Source organism: Humulus lupulus, chromosome 3 (assembly GCF_963169125.1).
Source record: "Humulus lupulus chromosome 3, drHumLupu1.1, whole genome shotgun sequence".
NCBI lineage: Eukaryota > Viridiplantae > Streptophyta > Magnoliopsida > Rosales > Cannabaceae > Humulus > Humulus lupulus.
In genome coordinates, this window is record NC_084795.1 from 179232395 (window position 1) to 179251660 (window position 19266).

Here is a 19266-nt window from a genome sequence, read left to right on the forward strand (position 1 = left end):
AAAAAAATTATGATGGAGCCTGAGCCCCGAGCTGTTGCCTACACATTAGCCTAGCCTCCCCCCTGCGCCTGCCTGTTGCCGCAGCTGCGGCCTTGCGGTAGGCACAGTACCCATGCGCACCAGCCCAACCCGTGCCTGCCTGCCAGTCATGCCCTTGCGCCAGGCACAACGCCTTTGTGCCCAGCCAACGTGTGTCCCAGTCGCGCCTTGCCTGCACCAAGCCGCTCCTCCTCCACCTGAGCCCCCTCCAGGCGCTACCCCTTTTTTGATACAACCAAGGGTTTGTTTCAAACAAACCCTAGTGTGTTGTTACCATAATTTTTTTTATTTATTGATTTAATTAAAAATTAGAAATTGAATTAAAATGGTTTTAATTTGGAAATTTCTTTAATTAAAATAATGTTGATTATTTTCCCAAATTAAAAATGTCTTAATTGTTGTCTTCCATAATTAAAATTGATTTAATTAAAATATCCAAAATTAAAATTATCTTGAATTTTAATTTATTAAAATTAAATTTTTTAATTTCATTTTTGAATTAAATTACCCAAATTCAAATTGGGCCTTAGAAACTTTTGGGTCTTAAAACCCAAAGTTTAATTTTTTTAAAAGTTTGTTTAAAATAATTATAAAGTTGTATAATTCAAAATGGATATAGAAAATGGTGGCATTGGTTCAACAAGACTACATCTCAAGGTTCAAGATCAAAGTGTTCTTATTCAAGCTTTAGTTAGTCTAGTTTACATTTTCATGTATTTTTTGCAAATGTTATAATTTTTTCTAGAAATACCTAAAAGTTACTACACCAGTTTTTATTTACTTATTATAAATGTTTTTTTAATCATAAAAGGAAACTTTATTGATTAACCACAAAAAACAACAAACTGCTTAGAAAAAGCAGGACAACCCCAACAAATTAAAGGTTGTTTACAAACTCTAACATTTTCCTCTCTTTTGAAGATAAACTCCTAGTACTTAGATTAAACACTCTAGTTTTAACAGAGAATCTAATCAAAGCATCAATTTTCAAAATAGTAAAACATTTGTTTCCAAAAGAGCAAAGGTTTCTATTTAACCAAATAAAGTAAACCGTGGCAGCCAGAGCCGTAGCCACAATTTGGTACACCCAACCGATCTTTCTTCCAGCAATCCACACGAGCTAACCTTCATAATCCTTAGGCCAAATCACTGCTCCAAGCCAGCCAAACACACTCTACATAATCCACTTAGAAAAATTACAAAAAAAAAAAAGTGAGAATGACTTTCATCGACAAGAGCACAAAGCGAGCATAAGAGAGAACTGCCATTCATATGACACTAATAGAGCAAATATCTAGTTAGGAGATGACTGTTAACAGCTTGCCACAAAATAAATCTATGCTTAGGGATCGAAAGTGTGCACCAAACCATTCTCCGATAGGTAATCTTCTCATAAGCAAGTAGTCTATTATAAAGACTACCCAAATTAAGCTTTCCATTCACCACAGTAGCCTCCAAGTCACTTCTAGATAAAGTTTTGCACAACTTTAATCAATTTCCACCAATACCAACTAGTATCTTGTTTTAACTGTTAGGAACAAGTTTCCTAATACACAGTAAAATAGTGATGGCTTGGCCCAGTGTACAACAAAAATTTTTGTAACATATTTAAACTACCTTTAAATATGCGGATCCATTAATATACATACATTAATCATAACCAAGAAAAGAATAAAGAACATACCTCTTGATGCCTATCAAGTGTCCTTGCTATCTTTTCGTAAAATAAACGATCTTCCCATCCAAGCTGCTCCCAGATACTCACACCAAGATCTTCCACAACGTTCTCTACACCTAAAGAAGTGTGTGGGCACTTAGAGAATAAAGGATGGAATATTTCCGATTCAACTTGATGTACTCAACATATGAGATCAAAAGAAATAGGCCTGAGGTTGGTTCTGTATCTTTTCAGGAAGAGATAGAAAAGTATAGTTCTTTTTTTTTAGAACGAATAAATTCAATATCTTATTTATTTTCTGATAAGTCTAACTTATATGAAAAATATTTAAATTTTATAAAATAAATATGTAACCAATTTACAATTTATCTTTTAATTAATTAAATATCTTATTAATGAAAATATCTAAAACTAACTTTTGAATTTTCCATTAATTAATTAATTAATTAAATAAAAGTGAAAAATCTATCCCTTATTTTTATATAGCTGCATGCCACACACAATCCAAGGATTGTGTGTGTCATCCAGCACCCTATAAATTAGGGATATTTGATTTTTCCACAATTATGTAATTATTTATTTAAACTACCTTATTAGATAAAATCCAACAACCTGATAATTAATTCAAATTTGAATCTATTATCTTTTTAACTAATTATCACATATAATTAATTATTTGAATAAATATCAATCTTTTAAATTCAAATCTAATTTGAACTATTCAGATTATTATCTCCCACTCAAATAAAGATATTTAATTAATTCTACTAATTAATTAAAACCAATTTTAATTAAATACTAATTTCAAAAATTAAATATTTATTTTATTATAATTTCGAAAATTATAATAAATTAATTATTTATATAATTTTGAAAAATATATAATAATTAATTATTAATTAATTTTGATAATTACAACTAATTTGTAATTAATTAATAAATCACTATTATCACATAATTGCATATTTGACCCGAAGAACAAATTTCTTCTTAAATATATATTCTTACCATTTTACCCTTTATATCAACTTTTGCCTTGAATAGTGTTGATAGAGACTGCACTCTTGTAATTAGAGACATTTCATTTACTGAGTAATTTATAATAATAAAACGTCCATTTATATAATCATTACATACAAATTAACCCTCTAATAATGGTTCATAATTAACCGGGCATAAAATGTAATGCCCTAATTTCTCATAAATTATCGAGAACACAACGTTGAATCATAATCATAAACATTTCTCTTTTATTGAATAAAAGTTAAAATAAAATATATGGATCCATGGTTTTACAAAAATAAAATAACTGCCTTTATATAAAAATGAGCAACATTAAATAAACTTTTTTTTAAAAAAATGCTTTACTAAAAAGAAAAAGGCCCGCTTGATCTTCCTCGACTATATGGTCCCCGCGAGTACATCACGAAGCTTCTAGGTCCCACTCGCCACCGACCTTTCTATCTTTAATTGCCTGAAATAACAACATCATAAGGGGCGAGCTTCTAAGCCCAGTAAGGAAAATACAAACAAGAGTTAGTCATATAATCATTTAATCAACATATTCTAACTTACACAAGAGTCATAAAAGGAAACTTATTTATACTAATCATATCACATCAATAAACCATAGGTCATATCATAGCCTAAATCATAATCATAAATCATAATCTAGGTCATAATCATAGGCATAAATCATAGGTCATAAATCATAATCGTAACTATAGGTCATAGATCATAATGACAAGTCAGATATAATAAAAAGATAAGTGCTTATACAGGGGGTGATAACTAAGCCCCAGACAAAAGTCTGTCATACACCGGGCATCAACTTAGGTCTGTCATAAAATTTTGGCAACTGAGCCTACCGGACATAAGTCCATCATACATCATTGGACACCTTAGGTCTAGACACACTTACCCCTTTATTGTATCTGAAATGTTAGGTCATACAAAACATAAACTAGATCATAAACTAAACTACCTAATTTTCCTTACCAAAAACTGGGATATTGGAGACAATAGCAGGATTGGAAACTGCTAAACCAAACATAAAATCCATATGTTTCTGGGGAAATGAAGTTGAAGAGAAGATCTAAACCATCAGAATAAAGGCTTACCAAAAACCTTAAGTGTGAACACCTAACCAAAAGTCATTACAACAAGTTAGGTTTTGAAATAAAAGGAAAGAATAAGAAAAATGGAAATGGACTAAACCTAATAATTAATGGTACCTTAGATAGCTTAGAGCTTCGATCTATACCTCAAACACCGAAATTACACAAAAGCTTACTTCCCAACTGTTTAGAAAAGCTTAGATTTGAAACATTTTAACCCCAAAACCCTAGTGTTTCTTTCTAGAATGAACCTAGCGGCTTGAAGGCTCTGAAATGTCCTTGAATGATGAAGAGAATGGCTGAGTGAAGGGTCCTATTTATAGAGTTCAAGGAGTGAAACTAACTCTCATTTGAATGAGTAAATAAATGATTAAAAATACATTTTTCACTCAACAGATGCCCAGAACTCAGTCAAAAACATTCAGGAATGAGTCAAAGATGTTGAGGGTGGCTTTCTACAAAAATTAAAAAATGGCCACTAGAGCCGATATATTGCCTTCTATAGGCGATATATCGCCTACACCATAATCCCGAGGGTCCATGGTTTCTCTCGTGCGAATTTGACGTGTTTTTCGTATCAATCATAGGCGATATATCTGCCCCTATAGCTTCGATATATTGACATACGCTAATATTTCAAACACGTTTTTGCATACTTTCATCACACTTGAATTTTTTTAAACCACTTTGACTGAGTAAAACGTGATCCTAGCAGATGAGGAATGTTCTAGACCTTCTAGATCTATCCTTTATTAATTTATTCATCCAAAATGCTTAAATCCTTAATAATCAAACATGTGACATGTATCACTTTCTTAATTATTCTATCTAATCCTTAGGTTATAATAAATAATATTTATAGGGCCAGCTATATTAATCAAACCTTATGTCAAAATTAATATTTCTAAACCATAGGTTAAACTTATAAAGTCCATAACTATTTCTATGAGTTTCTAACTAAATCCCGGCTTTGACCAATATCCACTAAAACAAAGATTCTACAGCTACTATTACTACTACTGCTACTAGTACTACTAGTACTATCTAGCTAAGTAAAATTCTGAGACGCTACAATTCTCCCCTACTTAAAAGAATTTCGTCCTCAAAATTTAGTTACAAAAAAATCTCGGGATATCGCTCCCTCGTGTATTCCTCCAATTCCCATGTGGCCTCTCTTTCTGTGCTATTGTTCCACACAATTTTAACCATAGGAACACTTTTGGACCTTTACTCCTTAGTTCCCCATTCTAAAATGCGTACTGGCCATTCTTCATAACTGAAATCTTGTTTTAACTTCAGAGCCTTGTAATTGAGCACATGGGATGGATTTGATATGTATTTTCTCAACATCGATACATGGAAAATGTCATGCGTTTCAGCTAATGATGGCGGTAAAGCCAACCGATATGCTACATGCCCTACTTTGTCCAATATCACAAAAGGACCTATAAACCTCAGGCTTAACTTTCCTTTCTTTCCGAAACGCACAATCCCGTTCATCGGAGAAACCTTGAGAAAGATTTGATCGCCTACTGAAAACTCAATAGTCTGCCTCTTAGCGTTGGCAGAGCTCTTATGGTGACTTTGAGCGCAATCATTCATTGTCTTATATTTTCTACTACCTCAGTTGCTTCTCTTACAGCCTCGGGTCCTAAATATCGTCTTTCACCAACCTCATCTCAATGAAGTTGCGATCGACATTTCCATCCATATAGCATCTCATAAGGTGTCATGCCTATCGTTGCCTGATAACTGTTGTTGTAAGAGAATTCTATTAACGAAAGATACTTCGTCCATGATCATGAAAAATCTAAAGCACATGCCCTCAACATATCTTCTAATATTTGTATGGTGTGTTTTGACTGACCATCGATTTGAGGGTGGAATGTCGTACTTAGTTTTAACTTAGTGCCCATTGCACGCTGTAGACTTTCCCAGAACATTGATGTGAAAACCCATCCTCTATCAGAGACTATCGTCTTTGGAACTCCATGTATTCTCACTATCTCTGCCACATAAAGCTCTGCATACTGCTTATCGTTATAAACTGCTCTTACCGTCAAGAAGTGAGCAGATTTTGTGAGCCTATTTACTATCATCCAAACAGAGTCATGCTGCTTGGTGGTCCTTGGTAATCCCGTCATGAAGTCCATAGCTATATCTTCCCATTTCCATTTGGGAATCTCTAATGGTTGCAAAGTTCCAGCGGGTCTCTGATGTTCATCCCCGGTCACCAGTACATTATCTTGACATCATTGTACATCTTGGTCGATCCCGAGTGAAGTGAATACGAAGTAGTGTGTGTTTCCTTCATAATACTTTATCTTAATCCTCCACTTTCTGGCACACATAATCGGTTCCTATATTGTAGCATGCCTTCTTTTGTCAAGGAGAAATCAACATTCTCTGAGCTTTGTAGTGCTGCCTTCATCTTAAGAAGAAACTCATCTTCTTGTTGTTTCTCCTTTATTTCCTCCATTAGTGTTGACTTGATTGTGAGGTCAACTACTTGTCCAGTTATTAGATCAATTCCGGACCTCTTAATATCATCTTGTAAGTGTTGCGTCATCCCCTTAAGTATTGACAAGCTTCCATAACTTTGCCTACTAAGTGCGTTTGCCACGACATTAGCCTTTCCCAGATGATACAAGATCTCACAAACATAGTCTTTTAATAACTCCACCCACCTCCGTTGCCTCATATTGAGCTCCTTTTGCGTAAAGAAGTACTTTAAAATTTTGTGGTCCGTATATATTTCACACTTTTTTGCATACAGATAGTACCTCCAAATCTTTAGAGAAAAAACACCAACTGCTAATTCTAGGTCATGGGTCGGGTACCACTGCTCGTACTCCTTTAGCTGTCTCCATCCATATGCGACCACTTTTTCGTCTTGCATCAATACGCATCCAAGTCCTTGCTTCGATGCATCGCAATATACTACAAACTTGCCCTTATTGTTTGGGACACATAGAACTAGGGCTAATATGAGCTTGTCTTTTAATATTTGGAAGCTTTCTTCGTACTTCTTTGTCCATACAAATTTCTGTTGCTTCCGTATCAAATTTGTTAAGGGTATAGCTATTTCGGAGAACCCTTCAACAAATCGTCTATAGTATCCTGCCAATCCCAGAAAACTTCTCACCTCCGTGACACTCTTCGGTTTGCGCTAGTCCTTTATTGCTTCGATCTTGGTTGGGTCTACTTCTACGCCATTTTAGACACAATGTGTCCTAGAAATGGCACCTTCTCTAGCCGGAATTTTCATTTCTTAAACTTAGCATATAATTGATGACTTTTGAGTCATCCCAATGTCAGTCTAAGGTGCTCTTCATACTCAGCTTTCATCCTTGATTAAATCAATATGTCATCTATAAACACCACAACAAACTTATCCAGGTAGTCCTTAAATACTCTGTTCATAAAATCCATGAATGTGGTAGGTGCGTTCGTTAAGCCAAAAGGCATTACCAGGAACTTGTAGTGTCCATATCTTGTTCGAAAAGCCATCTTTGGGATATCTTCTTCTCATACATTTAGCTGATGATACCCTGAAAATACATCTATCTTCGAGAATACCATAGATCCTTGTAGTTGATCAAAAAGATCATCTATTCGAGGCAAAGGGTATTTGTTCTTGATCGTCACTTTATTTAGTTCTCAATAGTCGATGCACATCCTCATACTTCCATCCTTCTTTTTGACAAAAAGCACTGGTGCTCCCTAAGGCGAATAGCTCGGTCGGATGAAACCCTTGTCTAGAAGCTCCTCCAGTTGTATCTTTAACTCCTTTAACTCGATAAGCCCCATTCTATAGGGAGCTTTCAAAATTTGTGTCATCTTTGGTGAAAATTCTATTTCAAACTCGATTTCTCTACTCGGAGGTAATTCCGGTAGATCTTTTGGAAACACCTAAGGAAATTTGCATACAATATGTACATCCTTTGATTTGAGCTGCGTCTCTCATGACTTTTCCACCACACTGGCTAGAAATTCTTGGTAACCGCTATTGATTAACAGTTGAGCTTTGAGAGCTGAGACTATCGGTATACGAGTTCGGGAAACTTCTCCTTTGAAGGTGAACTATTCTCCGCCTTTTATTTGAAAGTTGACTGTCTTACCCTTACAGTCCATCGTTGCCCCATATTTTGATAACCCATCTAAAATTACATCATAATCCTTAATGTCTAACTTGATCAAATCTACTGGTAATTCTTTTGCTTTGATTCTAACTACAACGCTACGCACCCCTCTGCTAGATAACATTCTTTCCCCCGATGGAAACTCCGTGACAAACTTATCTCTAAAAAGTTCGTATGGTCTATCTCAGCTATCAATCGTATTCATAGAGACAAAAGAATGCGTAGCTCCCGAATCGAATAAAACATTGCATAGTTTACCAGAGACAGTGACCTAACCTGTTACCACTGTATTACTAGTTTCTGCTTCACTTTTAGTAAGTGCAAAGACTCTGGCTGGCACAAACTTGTCATCTTTCTTTTGGTCTTTCATCTTTGGGCAATCATTTTTAATGTTTCCTTATTCTCCACAATTGAAACAACCTTTTGTCTTATATCGACATTCTCCTGAATGCTTCCTCTTGCAGATAGGGCATTGGGGATATTCCACATAGGGGTTCTTATTCCTGTTACCTTCTGATACAGTTTTGTTCTTCTTGTTGGCTTTTTGATTTTGACCACTGTCATGTTTTCGTTTGTGGTCATTCTATTCATTGTCATTATTTTTGGCGTCCCTTCTGGTCGCGCTTTCCATCTAGATCCTTTCTTCTGCCTACTTAGTTTCCAAGGCTACCTTTAATGTTTCCACATAAGTGGTTATTCCCCGAATCAACTTTATGTCACGAGCTATCATATGTTTCAGTCCCTTCACGAATCATTGAATTCTTAGCGTCTCAGTGGGTACCATGTTCACCATGAACTTAGCCATCACCATTTCCTATCATTGAGGTGTCATAACAACCTACCACTAGTTCTGATCTGTAAGAAGACTCAGAACTCTTCCACAAAGTACATGTAATATCCTGCTCGTCCAAGGAAACTCCTACCCTCTAAGGTGTTCCTTGACCTTGGCAATTATCCAACTGAAAATATACCACAATACCATTGATCAAGACAATCACAAATTCAATTAAGATAATTCTTGAATACTCTATTCATCAACTTCATCAAAACAACTTAGCACTCTTAGTGCCCTTATCTAATATAAAAAGCAATCCTTTGCATATCCTTCTTACTGATCTTTAGCTGGTAATGACCAGATCAAAGATCCACCATGGAGAATACCATCTTACTAAATAACTGAGCCTTTAGTTCTTGCACCTTTTCTGAAGCGGTTCAATACAGTGCCCTATACCTGATTCCATCCTTGGCACCAATCCAATCACCATTTTATATCTTTATATGAAAGTAACCCGGACTACTCCCCTAGAGATAAATCTAGAACTCACAGACTATCCAATCTATCTTGGTCCCACAAGCACGACCTACACTACAAGAAAAAATGCTTTTAATAACACAAAAAATGTGTTATCAAAACATACCATAACATTTTTCGATGTGTTAAGACCGACTATGTTATCGTAGGTCAAGGTACTTTACATAACACTTTATCATTGTTATCCAGATGTGTTATTATACTGTCAACGATAACACACTTTCTGTGTTATTTTAATAAATAGATAAGTGTTTAACTATATTCTTTATAGTCGATTATATAACACATTTCAATACTTATAAATTTGTGTTATACTAAACTTTAGTATAACACATTTTTTGTTTTATATAATGAAGTTTGCATAACAAAATTCTGTACTTATAAAAAGTGTTATTGTAATAGATATTATAACACATTTTTCGTATTATTTTAATATTTAGATCAGTTTAATTTCTCATTATATATTCATTTATATAGCACTAATTTATTCTATTATATTTTTATTTATATAATTAAAATTAACTTTCTAATATATGCTAGCATCATCAAATGAACTTGATTTTCAAATAACAAAAAGTAAAAACATTCAACATTGTATTAACAATCCACAAATTAGTTTAAAACATTCAACACTGTCTTCAACAACAAAATGTTCTTTAAGTATTCAAGTAGTCTTAAATATTCAACATATTGAAATGTTACTACTTTCAGCACAAAATATTCTACAGCTGCCCAACACAAAGCCTTCAAAATTAAGTATCCTTTTCTATTTCACTTGTCATATCTGCAAAATAAACAAAGAAATATTTTATTGTTATTATCTAGCATCAAAAATTACTTCAAGAAAAATGCTATGGAAATTATTTCCAAGAGAGGACACCACATATAAAATAATGAATTCACAACTACACCAAAGCAAACAAAACCAAACACTATACTTTTTTTTTTGACAAAGGTCACTTGGCCTTTTATTATACTGTAAGTATGACAAAAATATGAATTGTCACTACCCCAGACCTAATTTTTTTTGTCAGCAATAAAATAAGGGGCCAAAACATGATTAGAATGGTAAAATGAGACACTTGAAAGTTAAAAGGTCCAAAGTTAGAATGGTAGTGCAAAAAAAAAAAACAGGGGCAATGGAGACCCGAGTATATCCACAACAGCAAAAAAGCCACAACCAACAACAGATCATAAAAAGTTCTGTAATGCTCTTTTTTAATGCAAAACGAATGTCTATAGTATACAATTTTAAAGTCTAGGTATGCAGTATGCACCTTACAAATGAATTATTTGCTAATCCATGAACAATTTTAAAAAGCTTAATGGAAGTTTGCCTGAGGACTAATGAGACAAGATAAGGGGAAAAAAATTAAATAAATAAATTCAATACCTTCCAAAAGCCTCCCCACCAAAACCTACATAAAAATTTACAAGAGACAGAAAAAGTAAAAGGGAATTAGACGCATGTACAAAAAGTATCATAAGAAACTCAATTTAACATAGCAACTGATGCAATTCCATTCCAGCCATGTACTTAATAATATTGTCTGTTCCTTATAAAGTCTATAATAAAAATACATATTTATATGTATGCTTACCTTTCTCCAAGGCTATTGTTTAATGCTTTTAACAGCCATTGCTTTGGCTTCTGAGATTCTTTAACCCAACATTCTTGGAACCTGCAAAAGGTATAAAAATAATGATGTAACCTTTATCAGTTAAATTCTATTGACCAGAAACTATAAGGTACGAATGACTGCATACTTAGCATTCAGTGTTTCTGTTCTATCCCAAGTATCTAACTTCCACACTTCCTTCTCTGTTATTGGTCTTTGATATGCACGCTGCATAAGGGGATTCATCCAACCAAAGAATGTTCCTAGTAAAAGAAAACATAACCGAGACATTAATTAATAGATACAACATGAAAGAGGAATGATCAGCAGATGCAAACAACTGTAGGACATATGAAGATAGAATAAGCTCTGCCTCACTGTATATTTTACTCCATAGACAAGGAGAGATTAGTTCAAAATATGTCATTTTATTGAAATTACATTTAATCACTCTCTTATTATTACTTAACATCAAACCTACATCTCAATGGTTTAAAACAAATTTGAAAGTACATATTTGAAAAATGGTTTATAATAGAATTTTAATATGAAAAGAAAATAAAAGTAGTCATATTTACACAACCTCACTGTATATTTTGCTTAACCAGGAGCTCACGAACCTGAAATTTGGCAACTGTATCAGGAGTACGAAGAATTCCTTGTGGAGACTCAGCAGCAAGTTCAGCAGCTTCTTTATACTTTGTTTGCGCAAACAGTTCTTGGAATCGCTGGACAACCTGAAATCATTCACAGAATATTAATTTGTGATGAACCAACAAAAGGATGTAAAAATTATTCATCAAGATAGAAAGAAAGGAATAAATTTCTGATTAAGATTATAGACCTATCAAACATATTTGTCTTTTTTAATAAAGGGGGTGAATTAAATAATACTAAGCTAACCTGGTTGGGAACCAAGCTCTATAGCATGCAACTTTGATGTAATTTGGCCAGCATTAAAAGTCTTTGTTGCAAAGGAAATGAGAGTAGAAGGATTCTCATTCCCTGGAACCTGTATAAATTCGACAATCAATCAACAAATATGCATATATGATATGCATACCAAGTGCGATAAAAAACAAGAGAATTAAGAGAGATAAAGAGAGGGAGAAGTTAATTTACGCACTTTAAATTGTGAAAAACCAACAACATGAGATTCCAGAGCTTGACTTCTCTGTTGTTCCACTGAAAATAGTTGCATATACTGAGGTCTGTGTAACCAGACCCAACAACTTTGGGGTAATCCATTTCTAAAATACAACCTACACAAGTGCATGGAGGCCATGTGAAACAAAATAAAAACGAAAGAAAATAATATCATGAAATTTAAAACGTCATGAGAGCAGCCAAAGCAGCAATATTTGCAATATCCACAAGGTTTCTATAAACAAATTGTTCAAAATGAAAACTAAATATACACACTCAAATCAAATGAATAACGGAAAAGGAAAAAAAGAATTGGTGCTAGAGGGGACAAAATTTACAGCTTACCCTCCATTATCTAGAATATGGAGGTCAATACGGATGGCCCAAACAAATTTCCCTGGAAGAACACAAAGCGATTCAGTGTCAACAGCCTTGCTTTCTCTGCACATACATTTCAAAATTCCACTTGTTCAAGTGCTTAATTACTGAGATAGCAAGTTAAAAGTTTGGGAGATTTGAGTTACAAAAGCATTTAGAATGATGCTATTATTTCTAGGGTAGATCCATCGAATCTCATATCTCATTTAAAGGAGGGTGTAATAGAATATGGAACTCAAACAGGTACTAAACTCTAGATCAAAATTTTCATATGATGATCCAAATATAATATAATGAAAGAAAAAAATGCCACAGTATACTTCTATGAAAAAGAAAGAAAGAAAAAAAAAGCTTCGTTGAACCAATGAACAAGGTTCTTCCTCTGTTTTCCTCTCGCTTTTTCTCTCCTTGCACTGATTTTTCACATAGATCAGTTTAGCTAGAAACTCAAGCAATACTATGATATTCAATAAAGAGTTGAACATTCAATTTGAATTGAAAAAAATTCCTTTAATGCAAAAAACATACAAATTTCTTATGTATGATATTAAGTCATCTAAGCATAATAAGAACCATGAAATCATTATCACATATCAAACGGGTTATCAATTCATCAAAAAAAATTAACTTTAAATGAGTAGAGGATGAAACTAGACATGCCCAAGCCTCTATAATCAGTCCTCCACATGCATACCATAATAGCTTAAACCAAACCACAAAAGGCAACATCAAACAAGAAGCAAATATACTGATTAAACACCAAAACACCAAATATACTGATTACATATATAAGATCATCAAATATATTTCAAACACCAAATCAAAATATACATTACTGATAAAAAAGAAGCAACAAAACCAAAAACTTGGAACGACTAAGAAAATATAAGAACACTGGATTTGCAAATAAAAGAAAAACTATGGTAAAACTTCCAACTTTCTCTAAATCCAGAACAAGAAATCACAAATACATACAACTATTCGACAATTATATTATAAAGAAGGAAAAGGAATATGGGAAAGAGACTTAAATAGAGAGAATGAGAGTGAAATGCAAAAACAAAATAGAGATGGAAAAAGAGACTTCCTGGACTTGATACACCTGACAAGCTCCATGACTGATAATTTTCTGAGTCCATACTATTAGGATATGCTTTATGAGCTTTTGGCCTATCTGGTGGTTCCTGCACAATATGTAATATTCAATCAATATTCAAACAGTTTATCACTTCAATTTATATAAATCTTGAAATTGAATTATTGGTATTACCAATGGGTTTTGTCCCTTCAACTGAGGGTGGTCAAAAGCTAGTTGTTGATGAGACAAAACACAATCTATAATATCACCATCTAGACTCTGAAATCACCAAACATTCAAAGAAAGAAATTTGGTATTATTATAGTCAAATTTAAAGAAAAAAGAGTAAAAACTGGGAAAGTGTGAGCGAGAAAAAGAATTATATAAGCTAGATAGATCTTCTGTAAACCAGAAGAAACTACCATCAATTTACACAGTTTAACAAGACAAATGGGGAAAGAAATTACACAATGGTCAGTAAGTAGATGAGTTTTAATTAATTTAACAGGCACCAATAGCTAATTATCCCCATTTGATAAAGCCACACTGATTTCATTGATCATTGTAACATAATCACTACCCACATTTCCAAATCCAACAACCATCACTTTTATGACGAAGGATTCATTTTTATAAAATCATAAAATCAAATTTCAAACACAGTTCCTAAATCCCAAGACCCTTCTTCCACTAAAAAAAGCAATTAACTTTTCAGCTTCATTACCTACTAATTTGGTATGCATAATCAACACAAGAAAGTCATGTCACGTCAACCACACAAAAAAAATCCCAATTCCCAGATTAGATATCAGATTATATACTCCCATTCAATTCAACGTGCATAAATGAATTATGAAACAAAAACAAACCCAGATCAAAGCAAACCCACCATAACAGAAAAAGCAATCTACTTTACCAATTATGATAGAATGGAAAAATAGCGGAAACTCTACACACACAGATACATATAGATTTAAAGATTCAAAGATGTTCAGTAGACAATCAAGAGACTATGAGTGTAGTACCTGGTGATAAGGCCCAAAGCTACTCTCTTCCACTTCTAAAACTACACTTGAGTTTTATATATGATAATTTAATCTTCCTCTGCCAAAAAAAGTAAATGAACAGATTAATTTATGGTTAAAGAACTTCCTTCAAAACTATCAACTCATTAAACAATATCCTCCATTGCTATGCTCTCACTAATTGTCCATATCATGTACAAACCCAACCAAATTCATTCCAGTTAATCCTAAATCAATTTATAACTTCTCCAAATTTGCAAAAATTAAGATTGTAATAGTGAACTTGGAAATATAAGTTTTAGGACATGTTTGTGGATACAAAGCTATTACCTACCATCTTGTAACAGATCAATATTTTCATCCAACAAATTTCACAAACTATCATATGTTGAATGCCCTTTCTGGACTGAATTTATTTTCCTGTCAAAGCGAACATGCCTACCAACTTTATTCTCTCTTTTTCCCTATGAGCAACTAAAAGCATATGATTCAAATGCATTAGTCTCAAAATGCAAAATCAATACTAACTGAGAGATTATGCTTATTTGCTTATAGTAGTCAAAACAAAGAAGAGTTATATATATAATATATCTATAGAACTCAGAAAAACAGAGAGATTAAACTCAGGCCTAAATAAAGCTTATAAGTGTATATATATATATATTAGAATATTATTAATTATAAATCCACATTTTTTTTGTCATTCTATTAGGCATTTTTTCAAACATCTTGAGTGCATAAGAAATAAAAAACTGAGCAAAATATGTAAAGTGAAACCAAATGAATCTTCTCACTTTTCTTAATTAGCAAAATAATACAACCAACTCAGTCCAATCTAAGCCTGTGAAGGAGAAATGAGAAGAGTAAATAATTATCTATAGAACTAGAAATTGAGAGAGAAATAATAGTACCTGCATGTATGTATTGGGGCCTAGGTTCTCAAAGCTCCCTTAGAATCCAACAAACAATATATTAAATAATAGAAAACGTTAAGAAGACAATAAGAAATATGAACCCCAACATAATATTAGTTTCTTATCTTCAATTGATATTACATATTACTTTTTTGTTAGTCTATGAACAAATAAAATATAGAACCATTAGCTTCTATTTATTACTTGTATGCATATGGATAAGAGGAATCTAATTAACAATGCAAAGATTAACTTTACTCGAATTGAACTACACATTTACAATGGACAATGTCAAACTTTTTTTTCCCATGGCGATCGGAAAAGGAGAATTTCTTTAAGACCCACAAATCATATTGACAGAAAATTTAAGTTAGCTTTTAAAGTATTTGATATTTCAAATTTCATTATCCTCAAAATAACAAACTATAGAATGTTTTTTTAGCCCATAAAATAATCTTAATAGAGAATTTTTTTTTCTAAATGAGAATTAAAGTTCTTAATCAGTGTGAATAATTCATAAAATTTAGTTTAGTTTAGAAAATTCATTAAAAAATTAATAAAAAAGACACCAGTTAGAGTGTCTTTGACTGTTTGACAGTCCAAAACCACAATGGCACTTACAAGACCTGATGAAATTTGTTCATAAATACATATATCAAAATTATAACCGCACATACATCACCCTTCCCCATTTTGCCTAAGGTATAAACCCACAATCTCTAATAGCCGGACTTGTTATTTATTCTCGTTGTTGTTTTACTATATTGGTTAAGAAAAAAAGAATCATGGTACACGGCTTACATTTTGCTTTACTTAAAAAGCTTCTCACCTTGTCTACAGGGTATGTACTGTATAATATATCTTACCATAACCCTTGTCACCCTCCAACTCTATCACTTTTGAATGCCTCTAGTTTCTCCAACAAAAGCCATCACCACTTGCATTCAAACAATTTAATATAAGCTATAATAATTTAGAAATAATCATATTAAAGAAAGCATAGAAAAATCTTCCATAGATCAAGCAATAAGACTTTCCCAGTGAAATGAAAGTTTGTAAAGAGAGTTTTTTCAACTCTGTTTTCAACCTGTTGAAAAAAAATTTCAGCTTGTGACATTCTATAGATAAAGTAGACATAAATAGATATAACATCCTGATTAATGTTTATGAACGGGCTAGATTTTTTGACGGAATGGAAGAGCTCTTCCAAGTGAGTCTGATTGTAAAATGAACCTCTCTCGTCTTGGGGCCTACTCTAGAAAGAAACTATACACGAGATACTTAGAAATTTTTGAAGAAATTCCAAAGCTATTCTTTCATCATGTTTAATTTTTGAATTTTTAAAAGAAAAAGAAAAAGGAAAAGAAAAAAAGAATGGTTGGTTTTTTGTTTAAAGTGTTCAATACAACAAAGAAAGGGTGGTTCAGTCTCTTTGACGAAAATATGCAAGACTTAGTTAACCAAATGAGAATTTTAGGGATATTAGAATGCAAGTTAAAGTCACCTCACAAAACAAGTTCTTATTCTACCCTTTTAAATAATGCATGTAAATGATGCTTTGGTTCTGAAGAACTTGACTAAATAATTAATTTGATGTGCGAAAAAGGTTAGAGAAAACAACAAAGGATGTAATATGCACGATATATGTTGAAATTGGCATATAGATGAGTTCACTCTGTGCTACTTCAGTTAATATTGGCTAGGGAATAGCTAATCAAGGCATTTCACTAAGAAGATCAATCTCTTGAATATGGTGATGGGTGGATAGAGACTTCACTAGAATAATGCATATAAACACATAAAATTCAAGCATGGTGATTGTAAAATACCATAAACAAAACCATATATACCACACTCTAAAACTGAATTAATAAGTGTTTAGTCAAGATTTCTTATGAGAGATTATGTAAATCTTCTTTATAATTAGGGTGTGTTTCTATACTTAGAAAATGTAGACATTACAAGCAATGCAGAATCATCAAACAAGCAATGACAAAGAAAAAATGCAGAATTATAAAAGTAACGACAACCAAGCTAAACAAAATGTATTACAAAGAAGTGTATCAGTTAATTTTTTTTTAGATTGTATACTGGCAAGTATCATCTATATTCCTCTTAATTTTATATTAGTTATGAGGATTTCAAAGAGAATGAAGTCAAAGATATGAAAATGAATAGTTGGAAGTGTCCTTGCTAAACAATATTTGTATATGCATGATTAAAATACATAGAAACATAATAACAACAGAATGCAAAATCAGCAACTTGAGATAAAAAAATTCATTATCTTTTTCAATCCAAATTGATATCTAAACAGGACAGGATATCTAAACACCAATAAAAAGTCAATAGAGAAATACTTAATTATTTATTATCTAAAGAAAACAAATGTTGCTTTTGTTATATAAAGAAGCATATAATGGCCTAGTCTATCCTCTAATCCACGACAAGCAATTTTGGCATGCATGAATAAAAAACTAAATATATCTCTATATAAATAATTGTGATAAGTTCACATATATGATGATAAGTGTGCTAAATAAGTATAGGCCAACATAATCATTCAAAAGTAGACTCGTATTAAAAATAAAAATCATCTTTTTAAAATCTTAACACGCATTGCCATCTGATATTAAAGTAGACTCATAAACTATATACCATTGGAAAACACTCAATTTTTTTCATGACAGTAATGATGAATACACAAACTCTCCTTTTATCTTTTTCTTTTCCTTATTCTTTTTTTTTTTTTTTAAATTAACAATTCTTCTCTTTATAATGCCAAGTTTTTTCTTCTCACTGTACATAAATTCCAATCAAAAGTGATTGGTTTGTTGGGATACAAATGCTCATTATAAAGATCATAAAAGGTGCAGCTGAAAAAATAAAAGTGAAAACTTACCAGGAAAACCAGCATAGATTGCTACCATTCTGCACTCTGTTGCTCTTTGTGAACCAGGTGGAAAAACAGTACCAACAACTATATCCCCAACTTCACTTGGGTCCAGATTTGTTTTCTCTATCATGGCCTAAATTGTATATTAATCACTGTACGCCCTAATTCTCCACGGGCTATTAGCGAGTTGAGGTATGGCATAATTATATATCAGCCACTTGGATGACATGTATCCGGAGCTGCTGTTACCAGGTCCCACCTTTTTAGCTCGAGGTAACCAAAGGCTTACTAAGGTTACTAAGGAGTCAGGTCAGAGATATGGACACCGCGGGCTAAGAAGACATCCAGCTCGAAGTACGAACTTGAGTTGGCAGCGGTGACCCCTTGTAAAGTCAACCACGCAATGTAAACGTGCATATACCAGACATCACGTGTCTGATGTATCCCTGAATTCTTCGACACGCAGCATAAACGTGTGTGTTCAGGCACCCACGACTGGGATGGGCCGTACGGCCCATTATCCCCCTTACCTATTGATTAGACCACACTTCATTTGTCAAGTTTTAGGAATTAATCATGAATGTCACAGAAGTGACATGATGGGTAAGAAGGTCACGGGATGGCCCCCCTTGCCAACCTCTAGGTGCCCTCTCCTATAAATATGGAGACCCTTGGAGTTGCAAAGGGTTGGATTCTATTGTGTAAAGAAACACCCTGTAAAGAATATCAGAAAACTAGCAATAATATTGGCTGGTGGAGTAGAAGGATTTTAACCTTTGAACCATCTAAAATAGTATTCGCATCACAGTTTTATTTTAAGGTCATTAATCTATTACGGTTCGTTATATAGCACTAATCCCATTCTCTTATTCTATTAATTACCTGTTGGTGAAGAACCACGTCAACAGTTTGGTGCTTTCAT

At 33.1% G+C, this 19266-nt stretch overlaps 1 protein-coding gene across 1 annotated transcript; it reads right to left on the bottom strand.

Annotated features, from left to right (window-relative positions):
• Positions 1-12233: 12233 nt before the first annotated feature.
• On the bottom strand, positions 12234-14114 carry LOC133825245 (uncharacterized). Its single transcript, XM_062258212.1, has 6 exons — positions 14094-14114; positions 13702-13788; positions 13534-13615; positions 13298-13373; positions 12399-12494; positions 12234-12288 (listed from the first exon to the last, which is right to left on the bottom strand). The coding sequence occupies exons 1-6, from the start codon at positions 14112-14114 to the stop codon at positions 12234-12236; spliced, it is 417 nt and encodes a 138-aa protein (XP_062114196.1).
• Between the last annotated feature and the right edge of the window lie 5152 nt (positions 14115-19266).